The 17,494-nt window shown below is 45.5% G+C and overlaps 1 protein-coding gene across 1 annotated transcript in view; it reads left to right on the top strand.

Annotated features, from left to right (window-relative positions):
- The first annotated feature begins 1,767 nt into the window (after window positions 1-1,767).
- Window positions 1,768-17,494, top strand: part of LOC122777491 (solute carrier family 26 member 6-like) — a 29,144-nt gene continuing 13,417 nt past the window's right edge. The window contains exons 1-5 of the mRNA XM_044038782.1: window positions 1,768-2,131; window positions 7,493-7,632; window positions 14,070-14,180; window positions 14,757-14,923; window positions 15,020-15,184. Coding sequence (XP_043894717.1) covers window positions 1,992-2,131; window positions 7,493-7,632; window positions 14,070-14,180; window positions 14,757-14,923; window positions 15,020-15,184 — 723 coding nt within the window. The 5' untranslated portion in view covers window positions 1,768-1,991. The remainder of the gene's footprint in view (window positions 2,132-7,492; window positions 7,633-14,069; window positions 14,181-14,756; window positions 14,924-15,019; window positions 15,185-17,494) is intronic.

Raw genomic sequence — 17,494 nt, 5'->3', positions numbered from 1 at the left:
GATGAGAACCACATGGTCCAGAGCGAAGGGTGGAGCCTCCTCCTCATTCCACAGCAACATCCAGCCGGCAGAGCGTCACACACACACACACACACACACAGTCACCACCGTGGAGCACGGGGAACATGGAGGAATGCGTGGAATGTCATGCGAGTCCACGTGTGACACAAGTCACACGTGTTTGTTGATGCTTGAAAAATGAATAAATCCTGGAAAACATTTGAAGAGAGCAAAGACTTTTATAGCTTTTATAAATCCATCAGATTATTATTTGCTATAGACACACACTGTTGGGGTCTAATTTGTATTCATCATTAAATTTGACTTTAAATCATTAATGTAAATATTACGAAATGTTAGTATTGCTGATCAATTGTATTGATTTGTGTAGAGGGAGACGAGAGCAGTAAGAATGTCTGTGAATGTTGCCTGTGAAGGTTCTCGGTCATCCAGATTATGGTCATTTTAACAAATCAGTTGTCACCAAATGGCCCATTTGGTAAAATTAGTTTGTTCACTTGTTTGTTTTTGTGCATGAAACTAAACTTGTATTTTGTTAAACCACAGAAAAGCAGCAATATTATTTCTCCGGTTGGTGTTACACTGTAAAAAAAGAATCCGTAATAAAACAGAATGTTTATGTTACAGATTTTTTCCTGTCATTTTAAAATACGTGGGAATATCAATACATTTACAAAAATAGACTGATTTCATACAACATTAAAACACTGTAACTGTTAATAGACATGACATTTCTGTTTTGTTTTTTTTAAATAAAGTTCCCTTTTTTCCACATGAAAAAACTGTTAAAATGCATTCACAAAAGTATTGTAATTCTACAATTGTGCTGCAGCCCGTGGTGAATCCAGCCGTAAGTCTTTCCAATTTCAGGTGAGTATATCCAGCTTTCAGTATTCCACATGAAAAAGCCCTTGCAGAGAGCACAACCTGCAGCTTGTTTCTCCAACGCCTGTGTCTCACCAAGCTCTTCAGCTCATCAGGCAGTCGTCAATCTCAGGTGTGTTGGAGGGGGTGGAGTTTCCAGCTCCACCAGCAGATGGAGCCAAAGCTGTTTGTGGGAGTCATCTCAGAGGAATCTCGCGCCCCTCCAGGACACAGCCTCTTGTGACATCACAGAATGAATGAATGAATGAATGAATGAATGAATGAATTTCACATTCCAAAGACAAGACAAATGAATATACAAGTAAAAAGTAATGAAAATTAAATAAATAAAAAGGACACTTTGAGTATGAGTAAAATGACTCAATTGGTTTCATTTCACGCACGTTATTATGCACATAAATCTCAACTAAAAGTTTGGATTTGTTTGGGGGGTCCCAACCCAGTGTTTGGGAATCAATACAAAAAAAGTACAATACAATACAACAAGGATATGATTTAGTGAATTGTCCCCGTAGGAAAACACATTCTGAGCTCAGTGATGCTGCATATAGTATAGTTTTAGATGATTAGATACGATGATAATTATTTAAACTACTACACATGCGTCCAATAATAAAACACAGTAAAAGTCTCAGATGTGTGTTTTCAGGACAAGTTATTTGTTCATATTTTTCAAGGACATTTTGGCCTTTTTCTTTCCTGTAACAATATGTCTTTAAATGTTTTTAATGTTCACGTTAGGAGTAAAGGTTGGACATTTAATTATGATTGTTAAGATTAGGGTAATTGTGTCATGTGTGTGTTTGTACATGTGTATGTGGTGGGTGGTGGTGTGTCTCTTATAAGGACAGGAAAAGGTGTCACTCCCACAGAGAGCTAAAAGAATCCAGGAGAGAAGTGAGGTTGCTTCACTCCAACGACACAGTGTTTGAGTCTCCTTGCGCACACAGACACCTGCAAGTGAACCTCTCTTCTCAGGAGGATCCTACAGCAACAAAAAGAAAAGAAAGAAAAGAGAAGGAGGAGCTCAAGCAGATACAAGCCTCACACAAGGTGTGCAGGATTTGCACAAGCAGACCCGAGACATGGAGGAGAGAGAATGTCCGTCTGGGAGTTATTTTGTGCACAGGGAGATTCTGGATGAGCTGCGTCTAGATGAAGTGGCCCAAAAAGGGACTTGGTCCACTCAACCACCCCTGGGTGAACGGGTGAAGGAGTCCCTGAGGTAATAAACCAAAAAGCAAAGTGTGACAGCATGAACCGTGACAAAGGTGATTGTATTTGGGAATGATTTTGTGTTTGCTTTAACTGTGTCACCATAGCCAGCCACGAGGGGGCTCACTTTTGGTGCATTTCCACCGGCTCTACTCGCCCCGCCTCGCCACGCCGCGGTTTAAGTAGCGTTTCCACTAGCATAGTACCTGGTACCAGGTACTATTTTTAGTACCTGTTCCGGCGAGGTTACAAGCGTGCTTATTTATTTATTTATATGTTTATTTCGGTCATGACATTTAGATCACTCATCACACATCAGTGTAGTTCACACAATACACATAACCGAAAGGGAAAGCGGGAGAAGCCAAAAGCTTATCTAGTCCCGCCCCCCCTTATCATCATACATTACATAATTATTATTTTCTTATGACATTTGACAAAGAAAAAAAACATGTTTCAGCATCAGGTAGCACTCAGAGATGCCGTCTAGCTCTAGACAGTCAAATCAGACTCCATGTGTGTCTGTACATGTGTCCATGATATTCCGTCGCGAGTGACAGTCTCGACTTGTTGCCTGGCATATTCAGCTTCCCAAAAGTCCCAAAATAATCCAATCAATAGAGGTCAATGCATCTTTTTTTTTTTTTCCCTTTAGTCATCGATCTCATCTGTAGGATTCGCCTCGCTTTGCTTCTCCATTCTTTTCACGTGCTCGAGGGTTGTGGAGACGTCGGAGCGCAGCCCAACCATGGCTCTCTTTGTTATTGCGCTTTCCACCTTCACATTGATCAACTCATCGATCAACTCTAGCATTCCAATCGTCATGAATGTGAATATGTACACATCCTCGACATCCTCTACATCCAGTGCGGCAAGGCACACGACTTTCCACTTAGCCCCTCCGTCCCGAATGTAGCCAGCCATGAAGGTCCCATCTGGGCAACTAGGTTCTGTCCCTGACCTTTGTCATACTTTCCTCCTGGGTCATTCTGTATTGATTAATAGTCATATCTACATACTTCTTTTTCAATACACTCAGTTTTGCTGATTTTTTTCATCTCCTCATCCAGATTATTCCACTGTCTGACCCCTGTGGCCGATACGGTAAAGGATTTTAATGTAGTTCTTACCCTTCTCTGCCTGAACCTCATGTTCCCTCTTAGATCGTGTCCCTCCCTTCTGTTCATTGTTCTGTTGATTGTGAGGGAGGTTTTTGTTGGCAGCCCTGTAAATCATCTGTACTGTGCGGTATTTTATTAAGTCATAGAATTTGAGTATTTTTGATTTGATAAATAGTTGATTTGTATGTTCTCTGTAACTGGCATAGTGTAGGATTCTCTTTTTTGGAGTATAAACAGTGGATAAGTAGTGGTTTTGTAAGTGTGTCCCCAGACCTCTGTACAGTATTGCAGTTGTGGAGAGACTAGTGCGCAATATATTTCTGCCTTTCGTCACACAGATTCCATTAAGTATTCAACAGCGTCAGACATATTATATATTATTGTACAATCTCATACTCGATGTTATTGTCAATGAACAGGGCCACGCCTCCCCCACCTTTGTTTCTTCTGTTAACATAGACAAGTTTGTATCCATCCAGGCAAAAATCTGCGCCTTTATCTTCATTAGTCCATGTTTCCGACACTGTAATGACGTTGAAAGCATTTTTGAAGTGTTGTAGGTATTCCTTAATGTGGTCCAAGTTGGTGTATAGACTCGTGCTATTGAAGTGAATTAAAGACAGTTTCCCATCCATCTCAATGCACTCGTTAAATTGGTCATCAGTGTAGTACTGGTATAGATGATTATCCGGGTCAATTATTTCATTTGGGTCTGTTAAGTAGGTATTATGCGATGATTGGTCAGACTGCCGGCCGCTGACTGGCCAGAGTCCCGTCACAGGAAGAGACTTCCCACACACAAATTAAGACAAAACAGTGCCGAACTGTAGATTTACACTTCAAACTACTTTACAATCCTAAAAACGTAGGTTAATCTCCAACAAGTACCAGGGAAACCTCTATATTTAGCAGGAGTCTATTAAAGTGGAGTGGTGTATTTAGCGATCGCGAGCGGCATCAGAGGACCGCTGCCGCTGTAGTCTGTGGATTAGGAGGCTGTACTCCGGAGACGTGTGGACAGAAATCAAGCCGAACAGAATTATAGATAAGTTTAAACTACTTAACAATCCTAAAAACGTAGGTTAATCTCCAACAACTACCTGGGAAATCTCTATATTTAGCAGGAGTCTATTAAAGTGGAGTGCTGTATTTAGCGATCGCGAGCGGCATCACAGACCGCTGCCGCTGTAGTCTGTGGAGTGCTGTATTTAGCGATCGCGAGCGGCATCACAGACCGCTGCCGCTGTAGTCTGTGGATTAGGACGTGTGGACAGAAATCAAGCCGAACAGAATTATAGATAAGTTTAAACTACTTAACAATCCTAAAAACGTAGGTTAATCTCCAACAACTACCAGGGAAATCTCTATATTTAGCAGGAGTCTATTAAAGTGGAGTGCTGTATTTAGCGATCGCGAGCGGCATCACAGACCGCTGCCGCTGTAGTCTGTGGATTAGGAGGCTGTACTCCGGAGACGCGTGGACAGAAATCAACTACTTAACAATCCTAAAAATGTGGGTTGATCTCCAACAACTACAGAAGTCTGGTGTAAAGTCACTAGTCACTCGCAGTTTCAAAAGTACCATTAAGTAGGTACTTTTTTTAGTGGAGATGCAACCTAATCGTGCCGCGTCGTGCCGTGTCGAGGCGAGGCGAAAAATGTGACCCTCAAAAATTCATACTACTTTTTTAAAAGTTTAGCTAAATGTGACAAAATGTTGCTGTTATTTTCAGCGTGAGCCGCTTTACAAACCATACAGGACTTCTCTTTATGACAAAGTAAATAAAACATCTCCGATGCACACAGTGTTCAAAAATGAAAATGTTGTGTGTTTTAAAAGTTGAACTACTGGAAGTTATTTGACCGTGAAGTTCATCCTCAGGGTATGGAGATTTCAACTGTGTTGTCTTGGTTAAAGCTGTAGTATGTGAGCTCACTGAAACAGTGACCTGCATCTCATGTTGGGCTTGCTTTGCCAGAATAGCAGTTTTCCCCCAGAAATACTTTCTTACTTACTTTCTTCATACACGTTCTTTTTATTCAAAGTTTAAACAGAGCCCCGCACAAGCGTTGTTCTCTCTATCACCGTGGTTCTCAAGCTGTGGTATGTGTGCCATCAGTGGTACACAAGCTTCCTCTGGTGGTACTCCTGATTATACCTGGGTATGTGATCGGAGTGGAGCTGAAACAAATGACAACAACAACAAAAATACTAATTAAATAATAATAATTAGAGTCACCTAGATCTGAAACAATTACTCGATTCATCGATTATTAATCGATTAAAACAAGATTTCTGATTATTTCAGCTTCTTAAATGTGAATGTTTTCTTCATTTCTTTGCTCCAATTTTTGTTTGTGGACAAAACGAGACGTTTGAGAGCATAATTTCCAGGTTTGACAAACACTGATAGGCAGTTTTCTGACATTATATGGACCAAGCGATTACTCGATTAATCGAGAAAATAATCGACAGATTACTCAATTATGAAAAGAACTCTGAGTCACCGCTCCATCTTTATCTAAATGTCACTATACCAGTGTGTGAAGTGTATGTGACGAAGAGGAGGATGATTGGGAATAAATCTCCATTTATTCCCAATCTCCAAATCTCCAAATAAAGTGCTATTGTGACTAAAGTGCAAAGTGCTGTGTACCTTCCAGTTATTGTACAAAAGAACATGATTACCCACATGTGCAATATGTACAAGTAACAAAATGCACTTTGTTTAGTTTAATAGCCTTGGGTTTTAAAACTTCCTCAAATACACTTAATATATATGCAATCTTCAGCTACAAAACAAAGCCAAATAACTTACGACAAGCACTACTCAGCTATATGAACAGTGTTTTGCATCTTACTTTAAAAAAAAAAAAAAGTTATAGTTACAATTACTTCTCCCAAAAAGTGATTGAGTTGGTAACTCAGTTACCACATTGTAAAAGTAATTAGTTACTCAGCAAAGTAAATGACATTATTTTTCATAAATCCTGTATGTCAAAGATGTTTATAATACTTGAATGAAGAATAAAACCCCTATGTACAGTATTTTAGAGCATTTGGTATTTATTTATTTGAAATTGAATTAAAGGGCACAATTGACACACAAATGTTAACTTGGGCAAATCTCTGTATCTCCACCATTGCACAATGGCACTATCCAACTCTTAAATATTCAGTAAAGTAACAAAATTAAATATTGAAAATAAACAATATTTTATAAACACACACTTTGCAATCAAGTACGAAACCAATACAGACAAATGCTTCATTAAGTTAGAGTTGCCCGAGGTTGAAGTGGACAAACTCCTTTTCCCCGGACATAGTGTGCACGTTGTAATGTTTAACGCTACTGACTTTTATTTTGATACACCGGAAATAGGAAATACATCATGACATGCTAGGATGTAAACAAACAATAAAGTGTGGCTAGCAGAAGCTCCCAAGGAAACTACGTGTATCTGAATTTATTGATGACATAACAAGTCACAACACACTTTACATATACATTATTTCCTTTTACCTCGGTAAGGGAGAAGTAGTGTCGATATTTCCACTTAAAAAACGCTACGCTTCCCTGGCTCGTCGCCATTGTCTTAGAGCGTGCAGCGTGAGCAGGGCACCCGTCCACCCAGCCTATCATCATCAACGGTGTCGTCATCAATCATCTCCACCCCTGCTCTCTCCTGGCAGCTGATGTGTGGCTGTCAGACAGCCCGACACCGCTGCGCTTCATTCAACCGAATTGTAACACAAGTAACGCGCCACTTTACATTCTCAGTAACGGCAACGGTGTTGCGACGACAGGAAAAGTAATTCATTAGATTACTCTGTTACTGAAAAAAATAACGCCGTTAGTAACGCCGTTATACTTAAACGCCGTTACTCCCAACACTGTATATGAATGTATCCAAAGATATCTGGATTGTTTCTTCAGTGTTTTTCTTATGTCTCAGGTCAGCTCTGCTTGACTTACATTATGCTGAGAGATTATTTATTTTCTTAAATTCAATCATAAGTAATAAAAATATCTTGCCTACACCAGCTTTAAGTCACAAAGACATTTAAACATTAAGAAGTGGACAATGTGGCGGAAAAAGAAATTGATATTGAAAATGACTGCCATAATACGTCAGACAATTAAAGATTTTTATGCTTGGTTCCCCAGAGGAGATTTATTCACAGCTTCTCTCGCAAGACAGTTTAACTTTGACTCCTCTGTGATGTGACGGTGTGTCTCTGTTCACAGGTGTTCAGTGCCCAGGCTGAAGAACACCGTGCAGAGCTGGGTGCCTGTTCTTGAATGGCTGCCTAAATACTCCATCAGGGAAAATGCTGTGGGAGACCTGATCTCTGGCTGCAGTGTGGGAATCATGCGCCTGCCTCAGGGTTTGTACGCACTTTAAGTGTTTAAGTGTTTGTTTTTGGCACATGTTTTTTTCATGTCCAGGCCAGGCTAGCGGTCACATTGTGGTAGCGTCGTGGTTTTTGAGGTCACTTCTCCCTCTAGTGGCTGCTTTGCGCGCTGCTTAAAGATTCCTCCTAGCGCGAGCAGTTTTTTTTTTCCTCTCATGTACTAGAGTAATATTTCGCCCACATTCACATTGTGAAAACCTGAGTATTAGCACGATTGCGTCGCCATACTAAATTGAACCGTAGGTGTGAAGGTGAGGGTCAACGGTTGTTCATCTCTGTGCGTTGGCCCTGTGATGGACTGCCAACCTGTCCATGGTGTCCCTCGCCTTTCATTATTTAGTTTAAGTTATCGTGGAACTGTGGATCAATGTTGCCCGTGGGAATGTGATACACACACACACACACAGGACACAATAACTGGGGTTCTCTTTCAAACCTCCCTCGGTATCTCACAATGGGAAACGCCCTCTGCGTGACCGATCATGGAAGCTCCAATGACACCACGTCTGTCATATGACAGACCAATCAGCTCGAGATGCACGGGCCAGCTCGCCCCCCTTATAAGCGCCCTGCGCTCCGCACCCGCCATTCTCGCTTTCTTCCACCGTGAAGATCAACGAGCTCCTCAGCGGTCCTGTTTGAGATTGTTCATTTAACTGCTCTTCCGACGAGCCGTCAAGGTAGTCACCGAGCGTGAATATTCTATATTCAGGACTGTACACTGTTTTTTGTTTCTCGCTGCTTTCGTTGAGAAAGCTAGGCGGTTTTGCACTTCGTTAGCCGTCGAGGTCTCACGTGGTGTTTCTTTTCTTTGCTGACCGTCAAGGTTAGGTATGACTACCGCATCCTCTAAGGGGACAATGGCCAGCGGCAAGGTGAAGGACGTCGAGTCCCGCCCTTGTCCAGCCGCTTGCGGTTTCACAATTTCGGGGAGAGACCCACATCCTCTCTGTATTGCTTGTATGGGAGTCCAGCATGCTCAAGCGTCACTCGCGGACTCCGAGTGCTGCCAGCACTGCAGCGCCTTGCCAGCTAGAATTCTGGAGCGGCGCCTCAGAGTTTCAGCCGCTTCTAAGGCCGACCCCTGCCTCTCGGACAGTGTGGATACGCCGAAGCCGGCTAGGGCTAAAGCCAGCGCAAGCTGGGACACCCTCATGGAGGAGGATTTCCCGCCGTTGTTCGAACAGCTCCTGGAGTCGGAGGAAGAGTTCGGGGCAAAGTGTGTGGAGGAGGATGATAATCTGGATCTTCTCAATGACGAGAACGACGACGATGATGAAGACGCCATCCTCCCCTCCGCCCGGACTTCCCGCCCCGGCAGCAGCCTCAGCGGAGAAATCCAACCCTCCCCTGTTCCTCCGGAGGTCGACTTGCACGAGGTGTGTAAGCGGGCAGCATCCCGGCTGGGTATCGACTGGCCCGCGTCACCGGATGACAAGGGTGAGGAAAGGGATCTTTACGACGGTAAAATTCTGCCTTCCCGCCGTACACCGACGAATCATGTCATGCCCGCCGTCCCAGCGTGCATGAGGGAGATGAAGCGGTTTTGGGATAAACCTTTCCGCCACAGAGTTCCCGTTAAGGGTTATTCTGGCCTGGAGGTCGTTAACAACGAGGAGTGGGGTCTTGGGGATCCCCCAGTAGTGGAGCAGGCGGTGGCTTCTCACCTCTACCCCAGCCGGCGCTCCGCGCTCTCCGCAGCTGGCCCCGCCCCCTCGGGCAGAACGGAGCGCTTCGCTGCCTCCATGTACCAGAAGGTATATAAATCAGCAGCCCAGTCAGTGAAAAACTTAAATGTTGTCACCCTGCTGATGGCCTACCAGGCTGAGCTTTTCCAGGAAATGGGTCTCCTCCTGGATAAGGGCTCTCCGAGTCCGAAGGTTTGGGAGGAAATATGTGTCGTCACGGATCTCACCCTCCGTGTTTCTAGAGGTGCGGTCCAGGGCTGCGGCCGCGTCATGGGGCTCGCAGTGGCAGGGGAGAGAGCGCTCTGGCTGAACCTTTCCAGCCTGCCTGACCAGGACAAACAGGTCATAATTGACGCTCCTTTCGACCCGTCCAGGGCTAAGGGCTTGTTTGGAGAGGCTGTCACGGCCATGCAACAAACCAGTGACCTTAGGAAGAAGCAGGGTGAAGCCTTCGACCTCTGCCTTCCACGTAAAGTCGCTCCTCGCCCCGCACCGCCACCACGTCACGGGTTTGCGGCTGCAGCGAGAGGACGCGGCAGCGGTTATAATGAGACCAGGCCGCGAGCGTCTGAGCAGTCGTCGTCTCAACAGCGCGGAGCGCAGACCCAGAGATGCTGGCCCAGAAAATCATTCGCCGCTGTAGCCGCCGCTCCAGGCGCCGGGCCGAACCGCCCGTCCCACCCCCCGGACGGAAAGAAAAAGCGGTCGGCATAGGTGCTGTGGTTCGTGGGGACAGATGCTCAGCAGTCAGCACTCACGGAGATCTCTGCTCTGAGCCCCCCCGGAACAGACCGGTTGTTTCCCTCTCCTCCCAAGAGACGGAGGATGGACATGTTGGACCAATGTTCCGGTCAGCGCTGTGTAACGGCCCCGTTTGGTCATTCCGTTCACAGACAGAAGCAAGCACTCGTTCCCCCAGTGCAGAGTTTGTATCCCCCCCCTCAAGTTCAGAGGGTAGAGGGAAAACGTGCTATGTTCACACTAAGCACTTCACATGGTTTTTTAATAAACCCGCTGTTGCATCCAGGCTTATTCATAAAGCCGAGGGCAAGGCTAAAACAAAACAAAACAAAAAACCAAGAGGTGCAGGACAGTCTGTCGCCACCAGAGGGCGCAACTGGTCCGTTAAGCTTCAGGCCCCCTGGTCCTCTCGCTGTCAGAGCGGAGGTTTGGCGCGCATGCGCAGTCAACCCCTGGTTGTTTACAACCGTTGTCAGGGGTTACAGGCTGCAGTTTGCGATGAAGCCGCCTCGCTTCAACGGGGTGCTGACATAAGAAGCTTCTGGGGAAGCCGCGGAGGCTTTAGAGAGCGAAATATCTTCTCTATTAAGCCGAGGGGCGGTTCACATTGTACCCTAACCCTAACCCTAACCCTTACTCCCGTTATTTTCTCATCCCAAAGAAAGGCGGTTTGTTACGTCCGATCCTGGATCTGCGTTGCCTCAATCTACACCTCCGAAAATACAAGTTCAAAATGCTCACACACAATGTTCTGTTCCGATCCATCAGACCAGGCGATTGGTTCACTTCTGTGGATCTGCAGGACGCTTATTTTCATATAAGCATATATCCAGCACACAGGAAATATCTCAGGTTTGCTTTCAGGGGAGCAGCCTACGAGTACCAGACCCTGCCTTTCGGGCTGTCGTTAGCTCCGAGGGTCTTCAGCAAATGTGTGGAAGCAGCTCTGAACCCGGTGCGAGCATCGGGCCTCAGAGTATTTGCTTATCTGGACAATTTTCTCCTTTGCGCTCCCAGCAGGGAGGAGGCGAAGAGGGACACGCAGAGACTGATAGTCAGGCTGCACAGCCTAGGCTTCAGTATAAACCTCACAAAGAGTGTTTTGTCTCCCACTCAGAATATCGAGTATTTGGGTCTCGAAATAAACTCGGTTTCATTTCGGGTTTTTCTGTCTCAGGTTCGGGCGGAAAATTTTCGCCGTCACTTGGCTCTCTTTCAGCGGGGAAATTCAGTGTCATTACGAGACTGTCTCCGGCTGTCAGGGCTGATGGCATCATCAATCTCTGAAACTGCTGAAAATGAGGGATTTTCAGCGCTGGGTAACCTCGCTGCGCCTGGACGCACAACGTCACCTCAGACGTATGGTGAGGGTTTCCCCGGAATGCTGCCTAGCTCTCCGTTACTGGAGAGACCCGGGGATATTCACTTCCGGCGTCCCACTGGGAGCCGTAGTGATGAGGAAGACAGTTACGACAGATGCCTCGTTAACGGGGTGGGAAGCGGTTTTCGAGGGGAGGTCAGTGAACGGGACCTGGCCCCCGACGCTTCTCCAGGCACATATAAACTACCTGGAGCTGTTGGCTGTTTTCCTGGCACTCAAACATTTTCTGCCTCTCCTGGGAAGGTGTCATGTGTTGGTCAGAGCGGACAACACAACAGCCGTAGCCTACATAAACAGACAGGGAGGCACGCGCTCTGTGAAGTTACACAGGCTGGCTCAGAGTCTGATATTATGGGGCAGCGAACACCTGTTATCGTTACGCGCGGCGCACGTGCCGGGTGTACTGAACAGCGGCGCGGATTTACTCTCCAGAGGGAATCCCCTGTATGGCGAGTGGAGACTGAACCCCGAGGTGCTCCACCAGGTACGGGAGAGGTTCGGCCGAGCGTCCGTAGATCTCTTCGCATCGCACGAAAACGCACAGTGTCCCCTGTTTTTCTCGTTAAGAGACCGGGACGCACCGCTGGGTGCGGACGCACTGGCGCACCCGTGGCCAAACGGGCTGCTGTATGCGTTTCCTCCGCTCGGCCTCATCACTCCGATTCTGATCAGGGTGAGGGAACAGAAGTTATCACTAATCCTGATAGCTCCCTCCTTACTGGCCCAGCAGACCGTGGATGGCGGAGCTGATGCAGCTCGTCCACAGCCAGCCATGGCCGTTGCCGTTACGCGCGGACTTGGTGTCACAAGCGCGCGGGCAGATTTTTCATCCACACCCCGAACGGCTGGCTCTCTGGGCTTGGCACGTGAGAGGGTGAATTTACACGAGTCTGGTCTCCCATCTAGGGTGATTGAGACTATTCAATGCGCAAGGGCGCCATCCACGCGATCATTGTATGATAATAAATGGCGCGTGTTTGAACGGTGGTGTGAGGCTAAGCAGATTATTCCGTTTCAGTGCACGGTCCCAGAGGTGTTATGCTTCCTGCAGGACTTAATGGACGGTGATAAAGCTTTTTCCACCATTAAGGTTTATTTGGCCGCTGTTTCAGCTTGTCATGTGGGGTTTGGAGGTGCACCTGTCGGGCATCATCCTCTAATTAAGAGGTTCATGCGGGGTGCGCGCCGCCTGCGGCCCGTGCGTAAACTTCTGTTCCCGTCATGGGATTTACCCATGGTTCTGGAGGCGCTCTCAGGGTTTCCCTTCGAGCCGTTAGAGTTTGCTGATTTAAAGGTACTCTCCCTTAAAACTATCCTGCTGCTGGCTTTGACATCAGCTAACAGGATCGGTGAGTTACATGCTTTGTCTGTGCACAACTCATGTATGCAGTTCTCTGCAGATTATGGGAAAGTGATACTACGTCCTAACCCGGCATTTGTGCCTAAGGTTAGTGATTCTGCCTACAGCTGTTCCACACTTGAGCTGCTCGCTTTTCACCCACCGCCGTTTGCAGGTGAGGATGAAAAACGGCTCAATGCTCTGTGTCCTGTGAGAGCTTTACGCATCTACGTGGACAGGACCAAAGGGTTCAGAAAGAGCAACCAGCTTTTCGTGTCCTGGGCTCCTTCTCACAGGGGGAGGGCCCCGACGCGCCAGCGCCTGTCACACTGGGTGGTGGAGGCTATAATCCTGGCTCACGAGAGTCGTGGGTTGCAGCCCCCGGATGGGCTTCGGGCCCACTCCACCAGGGGCATAGCCACCTCATGGGCCCTTTTCAGGGGCGTATCAGTGAGGGATATTTGTGCCGCTGCCAGTTGGGCATCCCCACACACGTTCATTCGGTTTTACAGGCTGGATGTGACCAAGACTTCTCTGGCTCATTCAGTCCTGAGTGTGGGTTCAGGTTGATTGCGTGCTAGCCCATGGGGAGGGTTTTAGGGTGTCGACCCACTGCGGGTCGCGGCTTTGAGGGCTTCGGAGCATGCAAATCCGGGAGTGGGCTATATCTCCCATAGTGAGATACCGAGGGAGGTTTGAAAGAGAACGTTAGGTTACTCACGTAACCCCGGTTCTCTGATAACCGAGTGAGGTATCTCACAAACACTGCCCTACTTGCATAGGTGGGGTGGAAAAAATACGCTTGAGAATGGCGGGTGCGGAGCGCAGGGCGCTTATAAGGGGGGCGAGCTGGCCCGTGCATCTCGAGCTGATTGGTCTGTCATATGACAGACGTGGTGTCATTGGAGCTTCCATGATCGGTCACGCAGAGGGCGTTTCCCATAGTGAGATACCTCACTCGGTTATCAGAGAACCGGGGTTACGTGAGTAACCTAACGTTTTATAGCCTTACTCTGGCTTGCAATGGGACAGTCAGCCTGAATCAATAACCCAAAAATCTGAGGCCTGGGGCCTGAAGTTCAGGGCCAACTGGTGGGGAAAAGACAAAACCAGGTCATTCATGTTGTGAGGGGAGGAGAGTAATATGTGGTATTTCTGGATTGCATTATAAGATTTTCCTGCATGGCCACCACCAGAATTTTCAGACTAAAATCGCCACTGAACAAACTTACTTTCTTTATTTGCATTTCCTGTTTTCCAGGCATGGCTTGTGCTCTTCTGGCTTCCTTACGGCCCATGTTTGGCCTGTACACGTCTTTCTACCCCGTGCTGGTCTACTTCATCTTTGGTACTTCCAGACATGTCTCCATTGGTGAGGAAATTAAAATAAGCTACAACATAATACACATTTTTTTGAGCACTATTTTTTTCCTGTCACAATGTCCAACAGTTGAAATGCTGCTTTAGCACAGAGGTCTTCCCTTTTTTTGGTCGCTAACTCCTCACAGCTCAGGTCAAAGGCAGACGAGAGTTTCATTTATTTTCAATGGGAGAAAATTGCAGCAAAAATGTTAACGAGCCCAACATTTTTATATCGGCTGAAGAATGTAGAAGACAACAAAAAACTGTGGAAACAAGAAAGCAATAGTAGGGATGTCAACAGAGACGGCCCAAGCTTTTATGAGGCCCTAAGCAGAATTAGATTTTGAAACAAGTGGCCTACTTTTATACTGAGTGTGGTGACACTGAACTTGAATAAACCAGTTTGTGACTTTGGTTTTTAAAAGTTAGACCGGCAATCTTCAACTCCAAAATAAAACCAAATAACTTAACACTATTTAGATATCTGAAGACATCCTAGTTCACTTATGCCTTGGGCCGACTCTGGATGTCAACATATATGAACCAGTCCTTTGTGACTCTACATGCTGCTGTTTTGTATGTTCAGGTACGTCTTCCTTGATAAGCATCATGGTTGGGAGTGTGACAGAAAGGCTGGCACCTGACAGTAACTTTATCGTAAATGGCACCAACAGCTCTGTGGACTTTGATGCTCGAGACGCCTCCAGAGTACAGATAGCATGTTCCCTCACAGTCTTGTCAGGAATCTTACAGGTATATGTTTATATTTGTACCTCAAATTGTCCTATTTCACAATTTTCTACTAACTCCTCTGAGGGGTTCCCCCTCCCCCCTCCTTTCCCTCCTAAGACCTTTTTGGGTGTGATCAGGTGTGGTTTCGTGGTCACCTACTTGTCTGAGCCACTGATTCGCGGCTACACGACAGGATCAGCGTGTCACGTGTGTGTGTCACAGCTCAAGTATCTGTTTGGAGTCACGCCGGCTCGATTCACCGGTCCTCTCTCCATCATCTATGTGAGTATGGCAAGCGGTTTGTATCATGCATCATGTATATATATCATGTATCATATATATATGTATATAACAGAAATGATTTTGGTAACACTGTACAGTAACCTGGTGCCATAGTCATGGTAAGTTCAGGTCAGGTTATTTATTTTATTATAGCCATAGGTAGATTTGTTCCGAGTAAAAAAGAAGGGAGGCACCCATATCACACACAGAGGCATAACATAGTAACTGGATGTCCACTTGAGTACATCAGTCACGCCAAGATAGATACTCTTTAGGGGGGGTTAACTACAGTTTCAAAAACTCCAGGATAGGTCCCCACACACCACAACATTTCTGTAACATATCCAGTATCTCATATCTCAGTTTTTCAATGTGAAGGATTCAGGCTAGCTCCCTTCTTGGACCTTTCACACAGGGGGGGAAATTTGGGGAAAAATGTTACGCAACTTAACCTTCGAATAGTGTAACCTGTGTATGACCTTGAATTGAATCAATAGCAACCTAGAATTGACTGAGCAACGGTGAATGTCATTTAAAGCTTGTTTCAATATTTCATCTTGAATAGTGATGTTGAGATCAGCCTCCCATATTTGTTTAAATTTAACATCAGGCTGTGCAAGTTTGTTTGAGAATAAAGACCCTATTCCTTTCCTACTCCACTCTCTAAAGACTGGTCTGTGTGTGCAGGGAGAAAGGCATGGTTATGCCATATAGGGGCGTGCACTGATGTCTTTGGAAGTTCACAAAATGTTCTACTCTGTGTCCAGATTTTTTGAGCATTAATTATCGTGTAATGATGAAAAATGATGAAAAAAGAATTGCCCTGAGGGAGGTTTTTTGAGGTAGACTTTGTTCTATTGCTAACCAGGATGATATCTCAGTCTGTGGATCAGGGTCTTTAGCCAGTTGCCAGTATACCGTCACTCTGCTATTAGCAGCCCAGCTGATCTAAATCAGCTGTGAGCGATTTAGATCCCGCTTTTTTGCCAGTTTACGGTGTATCCCAAAACCGTGCCAAACTCATTTATCAAGCGAATACGGGACAGATTGTTCGGGGTCTGACAGAAAAATAGCAATGTCATCGGCATAGAGTGATATTTTATGATTAATACCATCGATAGTGATAGGCCTAATGAACTTATTTTCCCTTATACTAATTGCCAATGGCTCAATGGCTAGTGCGGAAAGTAATGGTGAGCGGAAAGGGATGTGATCTGCTTTGATTAGTGACAATAGAAGTTGGATTTAAGTAGGCCATCCGTATCCAGGAAACAAAAGTGTCTCCTAGACCAAATGACTCCATCACCCTAAACAGGTACCCCCACGCCACCTGGTCAAATGCCTTTTTGGCATCTAAACATAAAATAGCCTGTTTAAAACCTGGAGCATATTTATAATACATAATATTTATTAACCGTCTTGTATTGAAAAAGGAATATCTGTTTGGAATAAACCCTGTTTAGTCTCTATGAATAAGGGATTCCATGCAGCAATTTAGTCTGTTGGCTAATATTTTAGTAAAAATCTTAAAATCCATGTTAAGCATAGAAACTGGACGGTAAGAGGCAGGGTTTGCGTCGTCTCTATCCTCAATGTCCGCATTGTATAATGTTGGTGGTAATTTTTCTATCTCAGTGGAGTGGGACAGCAACCTGAGTAGGAGTGGAGATATCCGCCGAGAAATGTTTTTATAGAACTCCCGGGAGGCTGTCCACTAGCAAAAGATCTGATAGAATCTGCCACTTCATTTATAGTTACTGTCTCATTCAGAGCCTCCCGTGAAGCCTCATCCAGCCTAGGAATGGGAACACCTTTAAGCCAATAATCCACATCACCTTCTGCTTTTGACTTTGATAAAACTCCACTAAACACTTATTTATTGATGTCGGGTGCGTGAGTATATCTCCAGCACCAGATCTAATTCTAAGTTTAGCCCTACTATTTTGCTGCCCCCTAAGTTGACGAGCTAGTAGCATGTGTGGCTTGTCTCCAAGTTCAAAGTAACGTGTACGTAGACGGGACAATTGATCGCTGACTTGTTTCGTTAAAATAGTATTATACTCATATTTAAGGTTAATCATTTCCTGCAATGTTTGATTGTTATTGCTTTGTTTATCAATTTCAACCAATCTTGAATTTCTTGATTTTTTTAGAGATGCCTCATACGAGATAATATGACCCCTCATAACTGTTTTAAATGTTTCCCACAAGTTTGAGTCTGAGGTATCAGAGGTGTCATTTGTGACTAAAACAAGGCACTTTTTATAGGAAGTGTTACTTTGACCTATCTTTGAAGAATAAAAGCATGGC

The sequence above is a fragment of the Solea senegalensis genome, linkage group LG11, assembly GCF_019176455.1.
Source record: "Solea senegalensis isolate Sse05_10M linkage group LG11, IFAPA_SoseM_1, whole genome shotgun sequence".
Taxonomy (NCBI): Eukaryota; Metazoa; Chordata; class Actinopteri; order Pleuronectiformes; family Soleidae; genus Solea; species Solea senegalensis.
This window is presented reverse-complemented; position numbering and strand designations above follow the sequence as displayed.